General features: G+C 38.3%; 1 protein-coding gene across 4 annotated transcripts in view; it reads left to right on the top strand.

Moving 5' to 3' along the window:
• Positions 1 to 16,078, top strand: part of GON4L (gon-4 like) — a 91,247-nt gene that overhangs the window by 5,421 nt on the left and 69,748 nt on the right. For 3 of the 4 annotated variants that reach the window (XM_055403096.2, XM_088835857.1, XM_055403095.2), the window contains exon 3: positions 3,474 to 3,665. The exons of the other annotated variant lie outside the window; for it this stretch is intronic. In XM_055403096.2, the coding sequence (XP_055259071.2) occupies positions 3,474 to 3,665 (192 nt within the window). The remainder of the gene's footprint in view (positions 1 to 3,473; positions 3,666 to 16,078) is intronic. 4 annotated transcript variants of the gene reach the window in all.

Genomic DNA, 16,078 nt, shown 5'->3' with positions numbered 1-16,078 from the left:
GTGCGGGAGACCTGAGTTCAATCCCTGGGTCGGGAACATCCTTGGAGAAGGGCATGGCTCCCCACTCCAGTATTCTTGCCTGGAGAGTTCCATGGGCAGAGGAGCCTGGAGGACTCAGTCCATGGGGTCCCAAAGAGTCGGACATGACTGAGTGACTTTCACTACCACTACTTTAGGCTGGGTAAATGAAAGTTGAGTCTCCTACCTTATGATATATCAATTAGCTGTATATACAAGTAATACCGATAAAAGAAGTATGTTATGACTCCTTTCTCCCCCCAGATAACTTTTTTTTGCCAAATAGATATGTCACATGAAAAGCAGGAAGAAAAAAGGAATATTGTAAATTCATAGATGTATGTGCATTTTGGAAAATATTGGAAAATTGAAAGAAGAAAATAATCACCCATAATTTATTCAGTGCATATTCTTTTTGTTGTTTTGCTTAATTTAACATTTTGGTTTTTTGATTATCAGAATGTGGGGAAAAAAGCAGAAAAACGTCTAGGCTATTTGGAAGTATCAGCGTTGTGTTACAATTGATATATATTATACAGTTGTTTCCAGACTGCAAGTGCTAGTGATTAAACCTTTCTCAGTAATTTATTCTCATAGAATTTTATTTTATTATTTATTTATTTATTTTTTGTTGTTTATTCTAATAGAATTTTAATTGTTCTTTTAAAATTGATTTAATTTTTCCTTTAAGTCTTTTTTCCCCTTTCTTTGCCTTCTAAAAATGATTAACTTAGGCAGATTTCAACTTACAATTGGTTTTTACAGTTTTCGGCTACTTATTTTCATATTAATTTGAAGTTGTTAGGCTGGCAGTAAATGAACTACAGCCATGCTCTGTAATAAGGCTTTTCCTTCTCTGTCTGTTACCCTTCTTGACTTCTCTTTTTAAGGTCTTTGGTATCTAGCACATTGAGAGAGGAAAGGAAGAGTGGGATCCTGAGGAGTTCTGTGAGAAGGGAGTTAAATTGAGAAGCACTGTGATGGGATCAGGGAGAAAAGTATTGCAGAGAAAAAGGAACTTTTTCTCTATGTAGAGTATGGTGCAGCTGATAAACTGTAGGGGTAGTTTTGGAATCGATCCAGATGGTTGAGGTGGAAAAGTATTATTGGAAGCTCTATCTACCAAACTGAACTTTTGTATTTTGGTTAGATGTAAAGGTTCTGGTATGTTTTAAAAAATCATTTGTGTCAGTTCAGTTTTTAAATGTTAGATGTTAATTCTAAAAATTATTAAAGATTGTTGATTAATGAGTAAGCTCTGCTGTGTTATTGATTGAAGTTCCTCCCTCTTACAAGACATTTGCTTGAGAGGAACTTTTGATTTGTTGGATTTAGGATTCAACTCCTTGTTGTATTCAGTTCAGTTCAGTCGCTCAGTCGTGTCCGACTCTTTGCAACCCCATGAATCACAGCACGCCAGGCCTCCCTGTCCATCACCAACTCCCGGAGTTCACTCAAACTCATGTCCATCGAGTTGGTGATGCCATCCAGCCATCTCATCCTCTTGTCGTCCCCTTCTCCTCCCGCCCCCAATCCCTCCCAGCATCAGAGTCTTTTCCAGTGAGTCAGCTCTTCGCATGAGGTGGCCAAAGTATTGGAGTTTCAGCTTTAGCATCAGGCCTTCCAATGAACACCGAGGACTGATTTCCTTTAGAATGGACTGGTTGGATCTCCTTGCAGTCCAAGGGACTCTCAAGAGCTTTCTCCAACACCACAGTTCAAAAGCATCAATTCTTCGGTGATCAGCTTTCTTCACAGTCCGACTCTTACATCCATACATGACCACTGGAAAAACCATAGCCTTGACTAGACGGACCTTTGTTGGCAAAGTAATGTCTGCTTTTTAATATGCTATCTAGGTTGATCATAACTTTCCTTCCAAGGAGTAAGCGTCTTTTAATTTCAGGGCTGCAATCAGCATCCGCAGTGATTCTGGAGCCCAAAAATTAAAGTCTGACACTGTTTCCACTGTTTCCCCATCTATTTCCCGTGAAGTGATGGGACCAGATGCCATTATCTTAGTTTACTGAATGTTGAGCTTTAAGCCAACTTTTTCACTCTCCTCTTTCACTTTCATCAAGAGGCTTTTTAGTTCCTCTTCACTTTCTGCCATAAGGGTGGTGTCATCAGCATATCTGAGGTTATTGATATTTCTCCTTTGTTGTATAGTCCCTGTTAAAGCCAGTTTTTAACCTTTTTGACACTGTGAAGTAATCATGGACTCCAGAAGTAAAGGAAATAAGATTAACAGTAAACAGAGTTAAGGATTGAGTCATGCTTTAGTTGAAAGGAAAGGCATTTTTTTTCCTCTTTGTTGGAGGAAAAATCTCCCGTTTAAAATCTTGTTTATGTCAGTTGAAGCTGCCAATGTTGATGGGATAGCAGTCTAAACAAGTACTATCTGTTTTGAATGGAGTTCAGTATTAATAACAAATAACTTGATCTTTTTTTGAAAAAAATTTTTTTGACTGTGTAACACACAAACATGGCAAAAAGTTCCTAAATACAGGAAGTACACAGGGAAAAGTTAGGCACCCTTTCACTTTGTCCTCTTAGTTTCCAAATTGTCTTCTCAGAAGCAATCACTGTTTAACAACGCCTTGTGTATATTCTACAGATCTGTGCACACACAATCCTGTTCTTTTCCTCATGAAACCAGATTTTAATGTTTGCTTTTGATATTGCATGAATGTTTCTTTGTCTTTTTAATGTCCCTCATGAAAAATCGGAAGAAAGGTAGCACTTATTAAGAGTTGAATTGAGGAGGGAGTTCTCTGGCTGTTCAGTGCTCTCACTGCCACGTCTCCGAGTTCCATTGCTGCTTGGGGAACTGAGATCCCACAAGCTGTGAGGCTTGACCAAAAAGAGCTGAGGTGAGGAAAGGGAAAAGTTGTGTAATAAACTGTGTAACCATGTGTTTACAATGTTAAGGTGATTTTTACTCTAATGCTCTGTAAGATTGATTTACAGAGTCAGAAAGTTTAGGACATTTTATATACCTATATATCGTTTATAGTTGATATACAATCATTGATATATATTAGATATATATCGTTGATACATGTATCGTTTATAGTTGATTAAATGTGGTATTAATGATTATCTATATAAAATGTCCCTTTGTCATCAGGAGCACACTCCCTGTCCTACAATTATGAATATGATTTTTTCATGGGGAAAAAATGCATAGCTCAAAAAATATATTAGAACTAGAAAGATCTTAGCAATTACTTGGTTCAGTTCCCTGACATTAAGGATGAGTAAATAGCATCTGAGCTTTGATTTCAGTATTTTTCTTAGGACGCTGTCTTTAAGAGAGAGAAATGCCTGTATAGTAAATGCATCATTATTGAAGTAATCTAACTAAAAAGGACTTTATAACAAGATGCTGATTTCTACAACAGAGTATAATTGAGAATGGACAAAATGTTGAGCAGTATTTGTGATTCTTTCAGGAAAATCTCAAATGCATTCTGGAGGGGAGATACCTTCTTTGCCATCAGACAGCCACTCTGCAAAACCTGCAGCCCCACCTAGGAAATCATCTCAGCCAGATGTCTGTGCCTCTCCTCAGGAAAAGCCACTCAGGACTCTAGCTCACCAAGCTGAGGAAGAGACAGAGGATGGTGGACTCTTTATTCCAATGGGTAGGCTTTCTTTTCTTCTAATTAAAAAGCCCCCCTCTTTATTGAAGTATAATAGGCAGAAAACTGCAAATATTCCAAGATATCCAAATTCACTGAATTTTCAAAGGTTGAATACACCCATGTAACCAGCAACCAGATCAAGAAATAGAGTATTACCAGTACCCAGAAGTCCCTCCTTTCAGTTATCACTGACACCTTACCCATCAAGATAAGGATGAGTAACCTTATCTTGACTTCAAGCAGCATAGATTAGTTCCCTGTTTTGTACATTATATGAATGGAATCTTATGAATGTATGTTTTTGACTGCCTTTTCCACTCAACATTATGTTGAAATGAAATTGGTCCACATTGTTGCATGTGCTTGCATTTTCATTGCTGTATAGTATTCCATTGTTAGAATATTCTACATTTTCTTTATTCATTCGACTCTTCAAAACATTTTTTTCTTTTCTTCTTTATGGTTGCACTAGGTCTTTGCTTTTGTTCAGGCTTTCACTAGTTTTGGCCAGAAGGGGCTCCTCTTTGTTGTGGGCTTCTCATTGTGGTGGCTTCTCTGGTGGCGGAGCACAGGTTCTAGGTGTGCAGGCTTAGTTGCTCCATCACATGTGGAATCTTCCCAGACCAGGGATCCAGCCTGTGTGCCCGGCATTGGCAAGTGGATTCCTATCCATTGTACCACAAGGGAAGCCCCCCTATTCATTCAACTCTTAATGAGCATTTGAATAGTTTCAAGTTGTAGGCTACTCTGATTGGTGCTGCCATGAACATTGTACTAGAAATCTTTTGGTGAAAAATTGGTGACTAATGTTTGTTGGGTGGAACTGCTAGGTCATAGGATTAGGCCTCCTGCAAGTTTTTTTGAAATATATTTTTATTGTGAAATATAATATATACAGACAAATTAGTAAAGACTTCTTTATTTAGCTTAACAGTTTTAAAGTGAACATTTCTGATTTCTTTTTCTTGTTACAAATAATAGACCTCCATTGCTGTGTAAGTTAGAAGTTGTAATAGTGGATATCCATGTCTTGTTTCTGAACTTGGGTGAAGGTGTTCAGTATTCCTATTTATGTGTAATGATAGTGATAAGCTTTTTATGGATATAATAGTGTATCAGATTAAAGAAAATTTTTCCTGGTTTTCTGAGCATTTTATCCCATATTGAAGTGTGTTAAATGCTCTTTAAAAATCTCTATTAAGATGATCATATGTTTTTTCTCCTTTATTCTGTTTTTTATTTTTGTTGTTTTTGTAGCTGGTCTGCGCAGCATGCAGAATCTTGTTTCCCTGACCAGGGATCAGACTTATTCTCCCTGCAGTGGAAGTGCAGAGTGTTAACCACTGGACTGCCAGGGAATTCCCTCCCTTATTCTGTTAATGTGGAGAGTTACATAATTCTTTTTAAATGCTTATTGAGGTTTATTGAGATATAATTTTCTTTTTTTAACTAAAAATTTATTTTTAAGTTTTTAAATTTTTGGCTGTGCTGGGTCTTCTTTGGGGCTCTCGGGCTTTCTTTTTGTAGAGGCATGAGGGCTTCTCATTGTGGTGGCTTCTCTTTTGTTGTGGAGCACAGGCTCTAGGCACTTGAACTTTGGTAGTTGTGGTTCGCAGGCTCTAGAGCGTGGGCTCAGTAGTTGTGGTACAAAGGCTTAGTAGCTTCATGGCATGTGGAATCTTCCCAGACCAGGGATTGAACCCATGTCCCCCACACTGACAGGTGGATTCTTAACCACTGGACCACTAGGAAAGTCTGAAATAGGATTTTAATATAATAAAATTTTTTCAGTGAGTTTTAAGAAATGTATATATTTGTGTAACTACCACTACAGTCAATATGTGGAACATTTCTCTCCCTCCAAAAGTTCCTTCATTCCCCTTTGCAGTCCTTCATTCTTAGCCTTTGGGAACCACTGATCTCAATTTTTTTCTTATAATCATGTGTTTTATGTTACACATTGGAGAAGGAAATGGCAGTCCACTCCGGTATTATTACCTGGAAAATCCCATAGAGAGGTGAGCCTGGTGGGCAATAGTCTATGCAGTCACAAAGAGTTGACATGACTGAAGTGACTTAGCATGCACAGTGTTATGTATAGATGTTATACAGTATGTATGGAACCTTTTGCATCTCGTATCTTTTTGAATTTTTATTGAAGTACAGTTGATTTATAGTATTGTGTGCATCTGATATCTTTCACTTCGTGTAATGCTTTTGAGATTAATTCATGTTTGTTCTTCTTTATCGCTGAGTAGTATTCTATCACATAGATGTACCACAGTTTATCTGTTCACCAGTTGATGGACATTTCCGTTCTTTCTCGTTTTTTACTTGTTACAATTAAAGCTACTATAAACCTTCACATACAGTTCTTTGATAGAAATAAGTTTTTGTTTTTCTTGGGGAAATGACTGTGAGTGACATTGCTGGGTCTTACAATAAGTGCATGTTTAACTTTATATGAACCTGATAAATTGTTTTCCGGAGTAGCTGTATCATTTTACATTCCCAACAGGAATGAGATTTACATTTGGTCCACATCCTTGTGAGCAGTTAACAGACATTTTAATTCTCTCTGTTCTACTGGGTGTATTTCCTTATGGTTTAACTTGCATTTTCCCAATGAATAATGATACAAAGCATATTTTCATGTATTTACTGGCCATTTGTAGATACTTTTTGGTGAAATGTTTGTTCATTATTCTGTTGTTTGCCAATATTCCATTTGTAATTACTACATATTTCGCACAAGATACTTTGAAACTATGCATATATTCTTCAGTTCAGTTCAGTTCAGTCGCTCAGTCGTGTCCGACTCTTTGCGACCCCATGAATCACAGCACGCCAGGCCTCCCTATCCATCACCAACTCTCGGAGTTCACTCAAACTCATGTCCATCAAGTCGGTGATGCCATCCAGCCATCTCATTCTCTGTCGTCCCCTTCTCCTCCCGCTCCCAATCCTTCCCAGCATCAGACTCTTTTCCAGTGAGTCAACTCGTCACATGAGGTGGCCAATGTATTGGAGTTTCAGCTTTAGCATCAGTCCTTCCAATGAACACCCAGAATTGATCTCTTTTAGAATGGACTGGTTGGATTTCCTTGCAGTCCAAGGGACTCTCAAGAGTCTTCTCCAGCACCACAGTTCAAAAGCGTCAATTCTTCAGAAATCAGCTTTCCTCATGGTCCAACTCTCATATCCATACATGACCAGTGGAAAAACCATAGCCTTGACTAGACGGACCTTTGTTGGCAAAGTAATGTCTCTGCTTTTTAATATACTACCTAGGTTGGTCATAACTTTCCTTCCAAGGCGTAAGCATCTTTTAATTTCATGGCTGCAATCAGCATCCGCAGTGATTTTGGAGCCCAAAAAAATAAAGTCTGACACTGTTTCCACTGTTTCCTCATCTATTTCCCATGAAGTGATGGGACCAGATGCCATGATCTTCGTTTTCTGAATGTTGAGCTTCAAGCCAACCTTTTCACTCTCCTCTTTCACTTTTATCAAGAGGCTTTTGAGTTCCTCTTCACTTTCTGCCATAAGGGTGGTGTCATCTGCGTATCTGAGGTTATTGATATTTCTCCCAGCAATCTTGATTCCAGCTTGTGCTTCTTCCAGCCCAGGTTTCCTCATGATATACTCTGCATATAAGTTAAATAAGCAGGGTGACAAAATACAACCTTGACGTACTCCTTTTCCTATTTGAAACCAGTCTGTTGTTCCATGTACAGTTCTGACTGTTGCTTCCTGACCTTTATTTCTCCTCAAACTTAACCCCTGCTAGTTTTAGCCTCTATTGGTTGATTACTTGCAGCAGTTACTGTGTTGTTCCAAAGGTGATTTTTATTTCTGTCATTCCTTTTACATTTAATAATTGGAATTTTTCTGTAAAGAAGAACAGTCTCTTCTTCCTCATTTATTTATTCAGATTTTATATGAGTGGGGACTCATGGATATTTGTTTCATTGTTTGAATTACAGTGCCATTTGTCATTATGTATTTTGCCTGAATTGTTAAGAGTGTTAGCCATGGGGAGCTACTTCAGGTTTTACTTTTATGGCTTATGCTTTAATATTGTGTCAAGGAATGTTTGCCTAATACAAGGCTACAAAGGCTTCTTTCCTTTTTTCTTCTAGAAGTTGTAATTTTACACATTACCCTGAGGTGTATATGATCCATTTTGAGTTAATTTTTATATAATATGTGAGGTATATTTGAGATTCTTTTTTGCCTATGGATGTCCAATTGTTTCAGTGGTATTTGTTGAAAAGATTTCTGTCCCCATTAAATTACTTCTGCATCTATGTGAAAAAGTCATTCGGCAATTTTGTGTGGGTCTTTCCTGGACTCTGTTCTATTCTGTTAATCTATGTATTAATATTTAAGCTTTCACCAATATCACACAGTCTTGAAATCAGGTAGTCATGAGTCTTCCAATTTTAATACTTTAGGCTATTCTAGGTGCTTTGCATTTCCATATAAATTTTAGAATTGACTTGTCATTTTCTTCAAAAATATTTTCTAGGCTAACGATTGATAATGAATCTGTGAGTTCATTTGGGAAAATTGCCATTTTTTTTGGCCATACTGTGGTTCATGCAGGATCTTAGTTCTCTGACTAGGGATTGAACCTGTGCCCTCTGCATTGGGAGCTGCTGCTGCTGCTAAGTCACTTCAGTCATGTCCGACTCTGTGTGACCCCATAGACGGAAGCCCACCAGCACAGAGTTTTAATTACTGGACCGCCAGGAAGTGCTAGGAAAGTTGCCATCCTAACAATATTGAGTCGACTAATCCATGAATAAAATATCGCTGTAGTGAGAGTGGGTATCTTTTCCTTTGTTCCTGATCTGTTACAGGAAATGCACTCAGTTTTCACCACTAAGCTGTAGGACGTTGGTCTGTAGCTATTGTTTATCAGACTGAGAAAGTTCTCTACTATTCCTGGTTGTGGAGAGTTTTTATCATGACTTGATATTGGATTTTGTGAAAAGTTTTTTCTATATCTCCTGAGATTATCTTTTGATTTAGTCTGTTGATATGAATTATCTTGATTGATTTTCAAATTTCAAAGCATTTTTGCGTGGCAGGGAGAAATCAACTCTTGATCATGATATAGGTGTTATTTTTTAAGGGCAAGATTTGATTTGCTAATATCTTGTTAAGGATTTATGCGTCTGATCTGTAGTTTTCTTGCAGTGTCTTTGGTATTAGCTTAATGCTGACCTCATACAATGAGTTGGAAAGTGTTCTTTCCTCTTCTGTGTGTGTTTTTGTTTGTTTGTTTTCTGAAGAGTTTGTGAATTGGTTTTATTTCTTCTTTAAATGTTTTATTGAATGCACCAATGAAGCCATCTGGGCCAGGAGTTTTCTTTGTAGGATGTTTTAAACTATGAATTCAATTTCTTTAACAGATAAAGGGCTATTTAATTATATATTTGTTCTTGAATGAGCTTTGACAGTTGGTGTCTTTCAAGGTATTTGTTCCATCTAAGTTGTTGAATTTATTGGTATAAGTTTTTCATAATATTTCTTAGTCATCTTTATTTTGTTTCAGGTTTATTTATTTCTTTATTTTTTGGCAGTGCTGGATTTTTGTTGCTGCTTTCGAGTTTTCTGTAGTTGCAGTGAGCAGGGGCTACTCTAGTTGTGGTGCTTGGTTTTCTCATTGTAGTGGCTTCTTTTGTTGCAGAACCTGGGCTCTAGACAGGTGCCTGGACTTCAGTAGTTGCAGCATGTGGGCTCAGTTGTTGCAGCTCACAGGCTCCAGAGCACGGGCTCAGTCGTTATGGCTCATGGGCTTGTTGCCGAGGCATGTGGGATCTTCTGGACCAGGGATCAAATTTGTGTCCCCTGCATTGGCAGGCACATGCTTAACCACCTTTGTCATCTTTTTAATGTCTCCAGGATCTATAATGATATCTGTTCTTTTATTCCTGATGCTGTTAATTTATATCTTTCTCTTAATCACTCTATCTAGAAGTTCTTCAAAGAACAAGGTTTTGGTTTCATTCATTTCTCTACTTTTCTGTTTTCTATTTCACTGGATTTTGCTGTTGTCTACTACTTTATTCTGTTTTCTTGTTTTGGGTTTAATTTGGTCTTTTCTAGTTTCTTAAAGTGGTAGCTTAGGTCACTGATTTGAAACTTTTCTAATAATACTACAGGATGTATCAGTTTTCCTTTTAAACAACAGAAATTTATTTTTTCACAGTTCTGGAGCCTGGGAAGTCCAGTATTAGGTGCTGGTAAATTCAGTTTTTATGAGAACTTTCTTCTTGTAGACAGCTGCCTTCTCGTTATAACTTCACACGACCTTTTCCTTGGTGCATGTGTGTGAGAGAGGGAGTGAGCTTTCTGATATCACTTCTTATAAGGAGACTCTTCTTATAAGGATACTCATTACTTATAAGTAATTAACTTTAATTACTTCCTTTAGTTCAGTTCAGTTGCTCAGTCATGTCCGACTCTTTACGACTCCATGAATCACAGCACACCAGGCCTCCCTGTCCATCACCAACTCCCGGAGTTCATTCAAACTCATGTCCATCGAGTCGGTGATGCCATCCAGCCATCTCATTCTCTGTCATCCCCTTCTCCTCCCGCTCTCAATCCCTCCCAGCATCAGAGTCTTTTCCAGTGAGTCAACTCATCGCATGAGGTGGCCAAAATATTGGAGTTTCAGCTTTAGCATCAGTCCTTCCAACGAACACCCAGGACTGATCTCCTTTAGAATGGACTGGTTGGATCTCCTTGCAGTCCAAGGGACTCTCAAGAGTCTTCTCCAATACCACAGTTCAAAAGCATCAATTCTTCGGCGATCAGCTTTCTTCACAGTCCAACTCTCACATCCATACATGACCACGGGAAAAATCATAGCCTTGACTAGACGGACCTTTGTTGGCAAAGTAATGTCTCTGCTTTTTAATATACTATCTAGGTTGGTCATAACTTTCCTTCCAAGGAGTAAGCGTCTTTTAATTTCATGGCTGCAATCAGCATCCGCAGTGATTTTGGAGCCCAGAAAATAAAGTCTGACACTGTTTCCACTGTTTCCCCATCTCTTTCCCATGAAGTGATGGGACCAGATGCCATGATCTTAGTTTTCTGAATGTTGTGTTTATTAGCCATCTCTAAATCTCCTTTTTTTTTTGTTTTTGTTCATGGGGTTCTCAAGGCAAGTATACTGAAGTGGTTTGCCATTCCCTTCTCCAGTGGACCACATTCTGTCAGACCTCTCCACCATGACCCGTCCGTCTTGGGTGGCCCCACACGGCATGGCTTAGTTTCATTGAGTTAGACAGGGCTGTGGTCGGTGTGATCAGATCAACTAGTTTTCTGTGATTATGATTTCAGTGTGTCTGCCCTCTAATGCCCCCTCGCAATACCTACCGTCTTATTTGGGTTTCTCTTACCTTGGTCGTGGAATATCTCTGCACAGCTGCTCCAGCAAAGTGCAGCTGCTGTACCTTACCTTGGACGACGGGTATTTCCTTTGGAGAAATGTCTGTGTACTTCTTTTGTCCACCTTTTTATTGGGTTGTTTGTTTTTCTGATATTGATCTGCATGAGCTGCTTGTATATTTTGGGGATTATTAATTTCCCTGGTGTCTCAGACGGTAAAGCGTCTGCCTACAATGAGGGAGACTTGGGTTCAATCCCTGGGTTGGGAGGATCTCCTGGAGAAGGAAATGGCGACCCACTCCAGTATTTTGGCCTGGAAAATCCCAGAGGAACCTGGTGGGCTACAGTCCATGTAGTCACAGAGATTCAGACCCGACTGAGCAACTTCACTGTCATTTTCACTTTCTTTGTCAGTTGTTCTGTTTGCTGTTATTCTCTCATTCTGAAGGTTGTCTTTTTACCTTACTTATAGTTTCCTTCCTTGTGCAAAAGCTTTTAAGTTTAATTAGGTTCCATTTGTTTATTTTTGTTTTTATTTCTATTACTCTGTGAGGTGGATCATATAGGATCTTGCTGTGATTTATTTTAGGGAGTGTTCTGCCTGTGTTTTTCCCCTAAGAGTTTTATAGTTTCTAGTCTTACATTTAGGTCTTTAATCCATTTTGGTTTTATTTTTGTGTATGGTGTTAGAAAGTGTTCTAGTTTCATTCTTTTACATGACCAGTTTTCCCAGCACCACTTGTTGAAGAGACTGTCTTTTCTCCATTGTATATTTTTGCCTCCTTTGTCAAAGATAAGGTGTCCATCGGTGTGTGGATTTATATCTGGAGTTTCTATTTTGTTCCATTGATCTATATTTCTGTCTTTGTGCCAGTACCATACTTTCTTGATTACTGTAGCTTTGTAGTATAGTCCGAAGTCAGTAAGGTTAATTCCTCCAGTTCATGCTTCTTTCTCAAGATTGCTTTGGCTATTCGAGGTCTTTTGTGTTTGCATACAATTGTGAAATTATTTGTTCTAGTTCTGTGAAAAATACTGTTGGTAGTTTCATAGGGATTGTGTTGATTGCTTTGGGTAGTATACTCATTTTCACTATATTGATTCTTCCAATCCAAGAACATGGTATATTTCTCCATCTATTTGTGTCATCTTTGATTTCTTTCATCAGTGTTTTATAGTTTTCTATATACAATTCTTTTGTTTCTTTAGGTGAATTTATTCCTAAATATTTTATTCTTTTTGTTGCAATGGTGAATGGGATTGTTTCCTTAATTTCTCTTTCTGATTTTTCATTGTTAGTGTATAGGGATGCAATGGATTTCTGTGTATTAATTTTATATCTTGCAATTTTACTATATTCATTGATTAGCTCTAGTAATCTTCTGGTGGCATCTTTAGGGTTTTCTATGTAGAGAATCATGTCATCTGCAAACTGGGAGTTTTACTTCTTTTCAGTCTGGGTTCTTTTTATTTACTTTTCTTCTCTGATTGCTGTGGCTAATCAAAAAATCTCCAACAAAAAAAACCCAGGACTAGATGGCTTCACAGGTGAACTATACCAAAAATTTAGAGAAGAGCTAAAACCTGTCCTACTCAAAGTCTTCCAAAAAATTGCAGAAGGAAAATCCCCAAACTCATTCTATGAGGCCAGCAATACCCTGATACCAAAACCAGACAAAGATGCCACAAAATAAAGAAAAGTACAAGCCTGTATCACTGATGAACATAGATACAAAAATCCTCAACGAAATTCTGGTGAATAGAATCCAACAATGTATTAAAAAGATCATACAGTATGACCAAGTGGGCTTTATTCCAGGGATGCAAGGATTCTTCAGTATTTGCAAATCAGTCAATGTGATATACCATGTTAACAAATTGAAAGATAAAAACCATATGATTACTGAATAGATGCAGAGAAAGCCTTTGACAAAATTCAATACCCATTTATGATAAAAACTCTTCAGAAAGTAGGAATGGAAGGAACATACCTCAACTTAATAAAAGCCATATCAACAAACTCACAACAAACATCCTCAATGGAGAAAAATTGAAAGCATTTCGTCTAAAATCAGAAACAAGACAGGGTGCCCACTCTCACCACTACTATTCAATATAGCTGTCAGATTTTAAAACTCTGTTTTCATGTATATATGCCTAATAACACACATTGCTTGTTTTGGGGTTTTTTTAGTATGCATTTATTTGGCTGCTTCCAATCCCAAAGAAAGGCAATGCCAAAGAATGCTCAAACTACCGCACAATTGCACTCATCTCACACGCTAGTAAAGTCATGCTCAAAATTCTCCAAGCCAGGCTTCAGCAGTATGTAAACCGTGAACTCCCAGATGTTCAAGCAGGTTTTAGAAAAGGCAGAGGCACCAGAGATCAAATTGCCAACATCCGCTGGATCATGGAGAAAGCAAGAGAGTTCCAGAAAAACATCTATTTCTGCTTCATTGACTATGCCAAAGCCTTTGACTGTGTCGATCACAATAAACTGTGGAAAATTCTGAAAGAGATGGGAATCCCAGACCACCTGACCTGCCTCTTGAGAAACCTGTATGCAGGTCAGGAAGCAACAGTTAGAACTGGACATGGAACAACAGACTGGTTCCAAATAGGAAAAGGTGTACGTCAAGGTTGTATATTGTCACCTTGCTTATTTAACTTATATGCAGAGTACATCATGAGGAACGCTGGGCTGGAAGAAGCACAAGCTGGAATCAAGATTGCTGGGAGAAATATCAATAACCTCAGATATGCAGATGACACTACCCTCATGGCAGAAAGTGAAGAGGAACTCAAAAGCCTCTTGATGAAAGTGAAAGAGAAGAGTGAAAAGGTTGGCTTGAAGCTCAACATTCAGAAAACAAAGATCATGGCATCTGGTCCCATCACTTCATGGGAAATAGATGGAAAAACAGTGGAAACAGTGTCAGACTTTATTTTTTTGGGCTCCAAAATCACTGTGGATGTTGACTGCAGCCATGAAATTAAAAGACGCTTGCTCCTTGGAAGGAAAGTTATGACCAACCTAGATAGTATATTAAAAAGCAGAGACATTACTTTGCCAACCAAGGTCCGTCTAGTCAAGGCAATGGTTTTTCCCGTGGTCATGTATGGATGTGAGAGTTGGACTGTGAAGAAAGCTGATCGCTGAAGAATCGATGCTTTTGAACTGTGTTGTTGGAGAAGACTCTTGAGAGTCCCTTGGACTGCAAGGAGATCCAACCAGTCCATTCTAAAGGAGATCAATCCTGGATGTTCATTAGAAGGACTGATGCTAAAGCTGAAACTGCAATACTTTGGCCACCTCACGCGACGAGTTGACTCACTGGAAAAGACTCTGATGCTGGGAAAGGTTGGGGGCGGGAGGAGAAGGGGACGACAGAGAATGAGATGGCTGGATGGCATCACCGACTCTGTGGACATGAGTTTGAGTGAACTCCGGGAGTTGGTGATGGACAGGGAGGCCTGGCGTGCTGTGATTCATGGGGTCGCGGAGAGTCGGACACGACTGAGCGACTGAACTGAACTGACTGACTGATATTTGGCTGCACCCAAGTCTTAGTTGCCACGTGCAGGATCTTTAGTTGTGGCATGCGAACTCTCAGTTGCTGCACTGTAGGTTCTAGTTCTCTGACCAGGGATTGAGCCCATTCCCCCTGTATTGGGAGGACAGAGTCTTAGCCACCAGGAAAGTCCCTACATTGATTGGGTTCTGAAGTTAAAGCAAATTAGCATTTCATGGATAAACCTATTTGGTCATGAGGTATTAGATTTTCTAATATACTGAGGTTTTTGTGTCTTTTTTTATGGAAAATATTGGCTTTAATTTTCTTTTCTTTTTCATGTGTTGGTATTAGGATTATACTGACCTTATAAAATGAATTGGGAAAATTTTTCATCATTATGTATTCTCTGGAAGAGTTTGTAGAAGACTGATGTTATTTCTTTCTTAAATGTTTTGTAAGAATTAGCCAAGAAAGCTAGCTAGGCCTGGAGATTTGTCAAAAAGCTTTTAAGTTTTGGATTAAATTGTTTAATAATTATAGGATTATTTAGATTTCCTGTTTCTTTTTGTTTCAGTTTTGGTAAGTTGTGTTTTTCAAGGAATTTGTACATTTTCTCTGAATTGTCAAATATGTTGATACAAAGTTGTTTGTAATACTCATTCTGGAATGTCTTTAAGATTTTTATTAAGGTTATCTTTTTATTTCTAATTTTAGTGAAGTCCTCTTTTTGTGTCTTATTTTTTTGTTAATAAGTTTGGCTAGTGGTTTACCAGTCTTTTTAAAGAACCAACTTTTTTGCTTTCTTTTTAATTTTTTATTTTATATCAGAGTAAAGTTGATTAACAGTGTTAATTCAGGTGTACAACAAATTGATTCATTTATACACGTACAAGTATCTGTTCTTTTTCAAATTCTTTTCCCATCAAGGTTTTTATGTAATATTGAGCAGAGTTCCTTATTCTGTACAGTAGGTCCTTGTTGGTTATCTTTTTTTTTCTGGTCACATTGTGTAGCATGTGGGATCTTTGTACCCTGACCAGGGATTGAACCTGTGCCCCCTGTAGTGGAAGTGTGGTGTCTTAACTACTGGACCACCAAGGAAGACCCTATTCATTAAAAAAATTTTTTTTATTGACTGCACTGGGTCTTAGTTGTGGCATGTGGAATCTTTTTTTTTTTCAAGTTTTATTTTTATATTGGAACATAGCAAGTTAACAGTGTTGTAGTAGTTTCAGGTGGACAGCAAAGGAACTCAGCCATACATACACATATATCCATTCTTCTGTGGCATCTTTGATCTTTGTTGCAGCATGCAGGATCTTTTAGTGTGGCATGTGACATGTGGTCAGTTCCCTGACCAGGGATCGAACCAGGCCCCCCTGCATGGAGAGTGCAAAGTCTTAGTCACTGAACTACTAGGGAAGTCCCCATCCATTTAAAATATAGCAGTGTGTACATGTCAGTCCCAAACTCCCTAACTATACC

This window comes from Moschus berezovskii, chromosome 4 (genome assembly GCF_049115385.1).
Source record: "Moschus berezovskii isolate FMDL1 chromosome 4, NW_MosBer_1.0, whole genome shotgun sequence".
Lineage (NCBI taxonomy): Eukaryota > Metazoa > Chordata > Mammalia > Artiodactyla > Moschidae > Moschus > Moschus berezovskii.
Note: the sequence above shows the minus strand (reverse complement) of the source record. Positions and strands in the feature narration are given on the sequence as shown.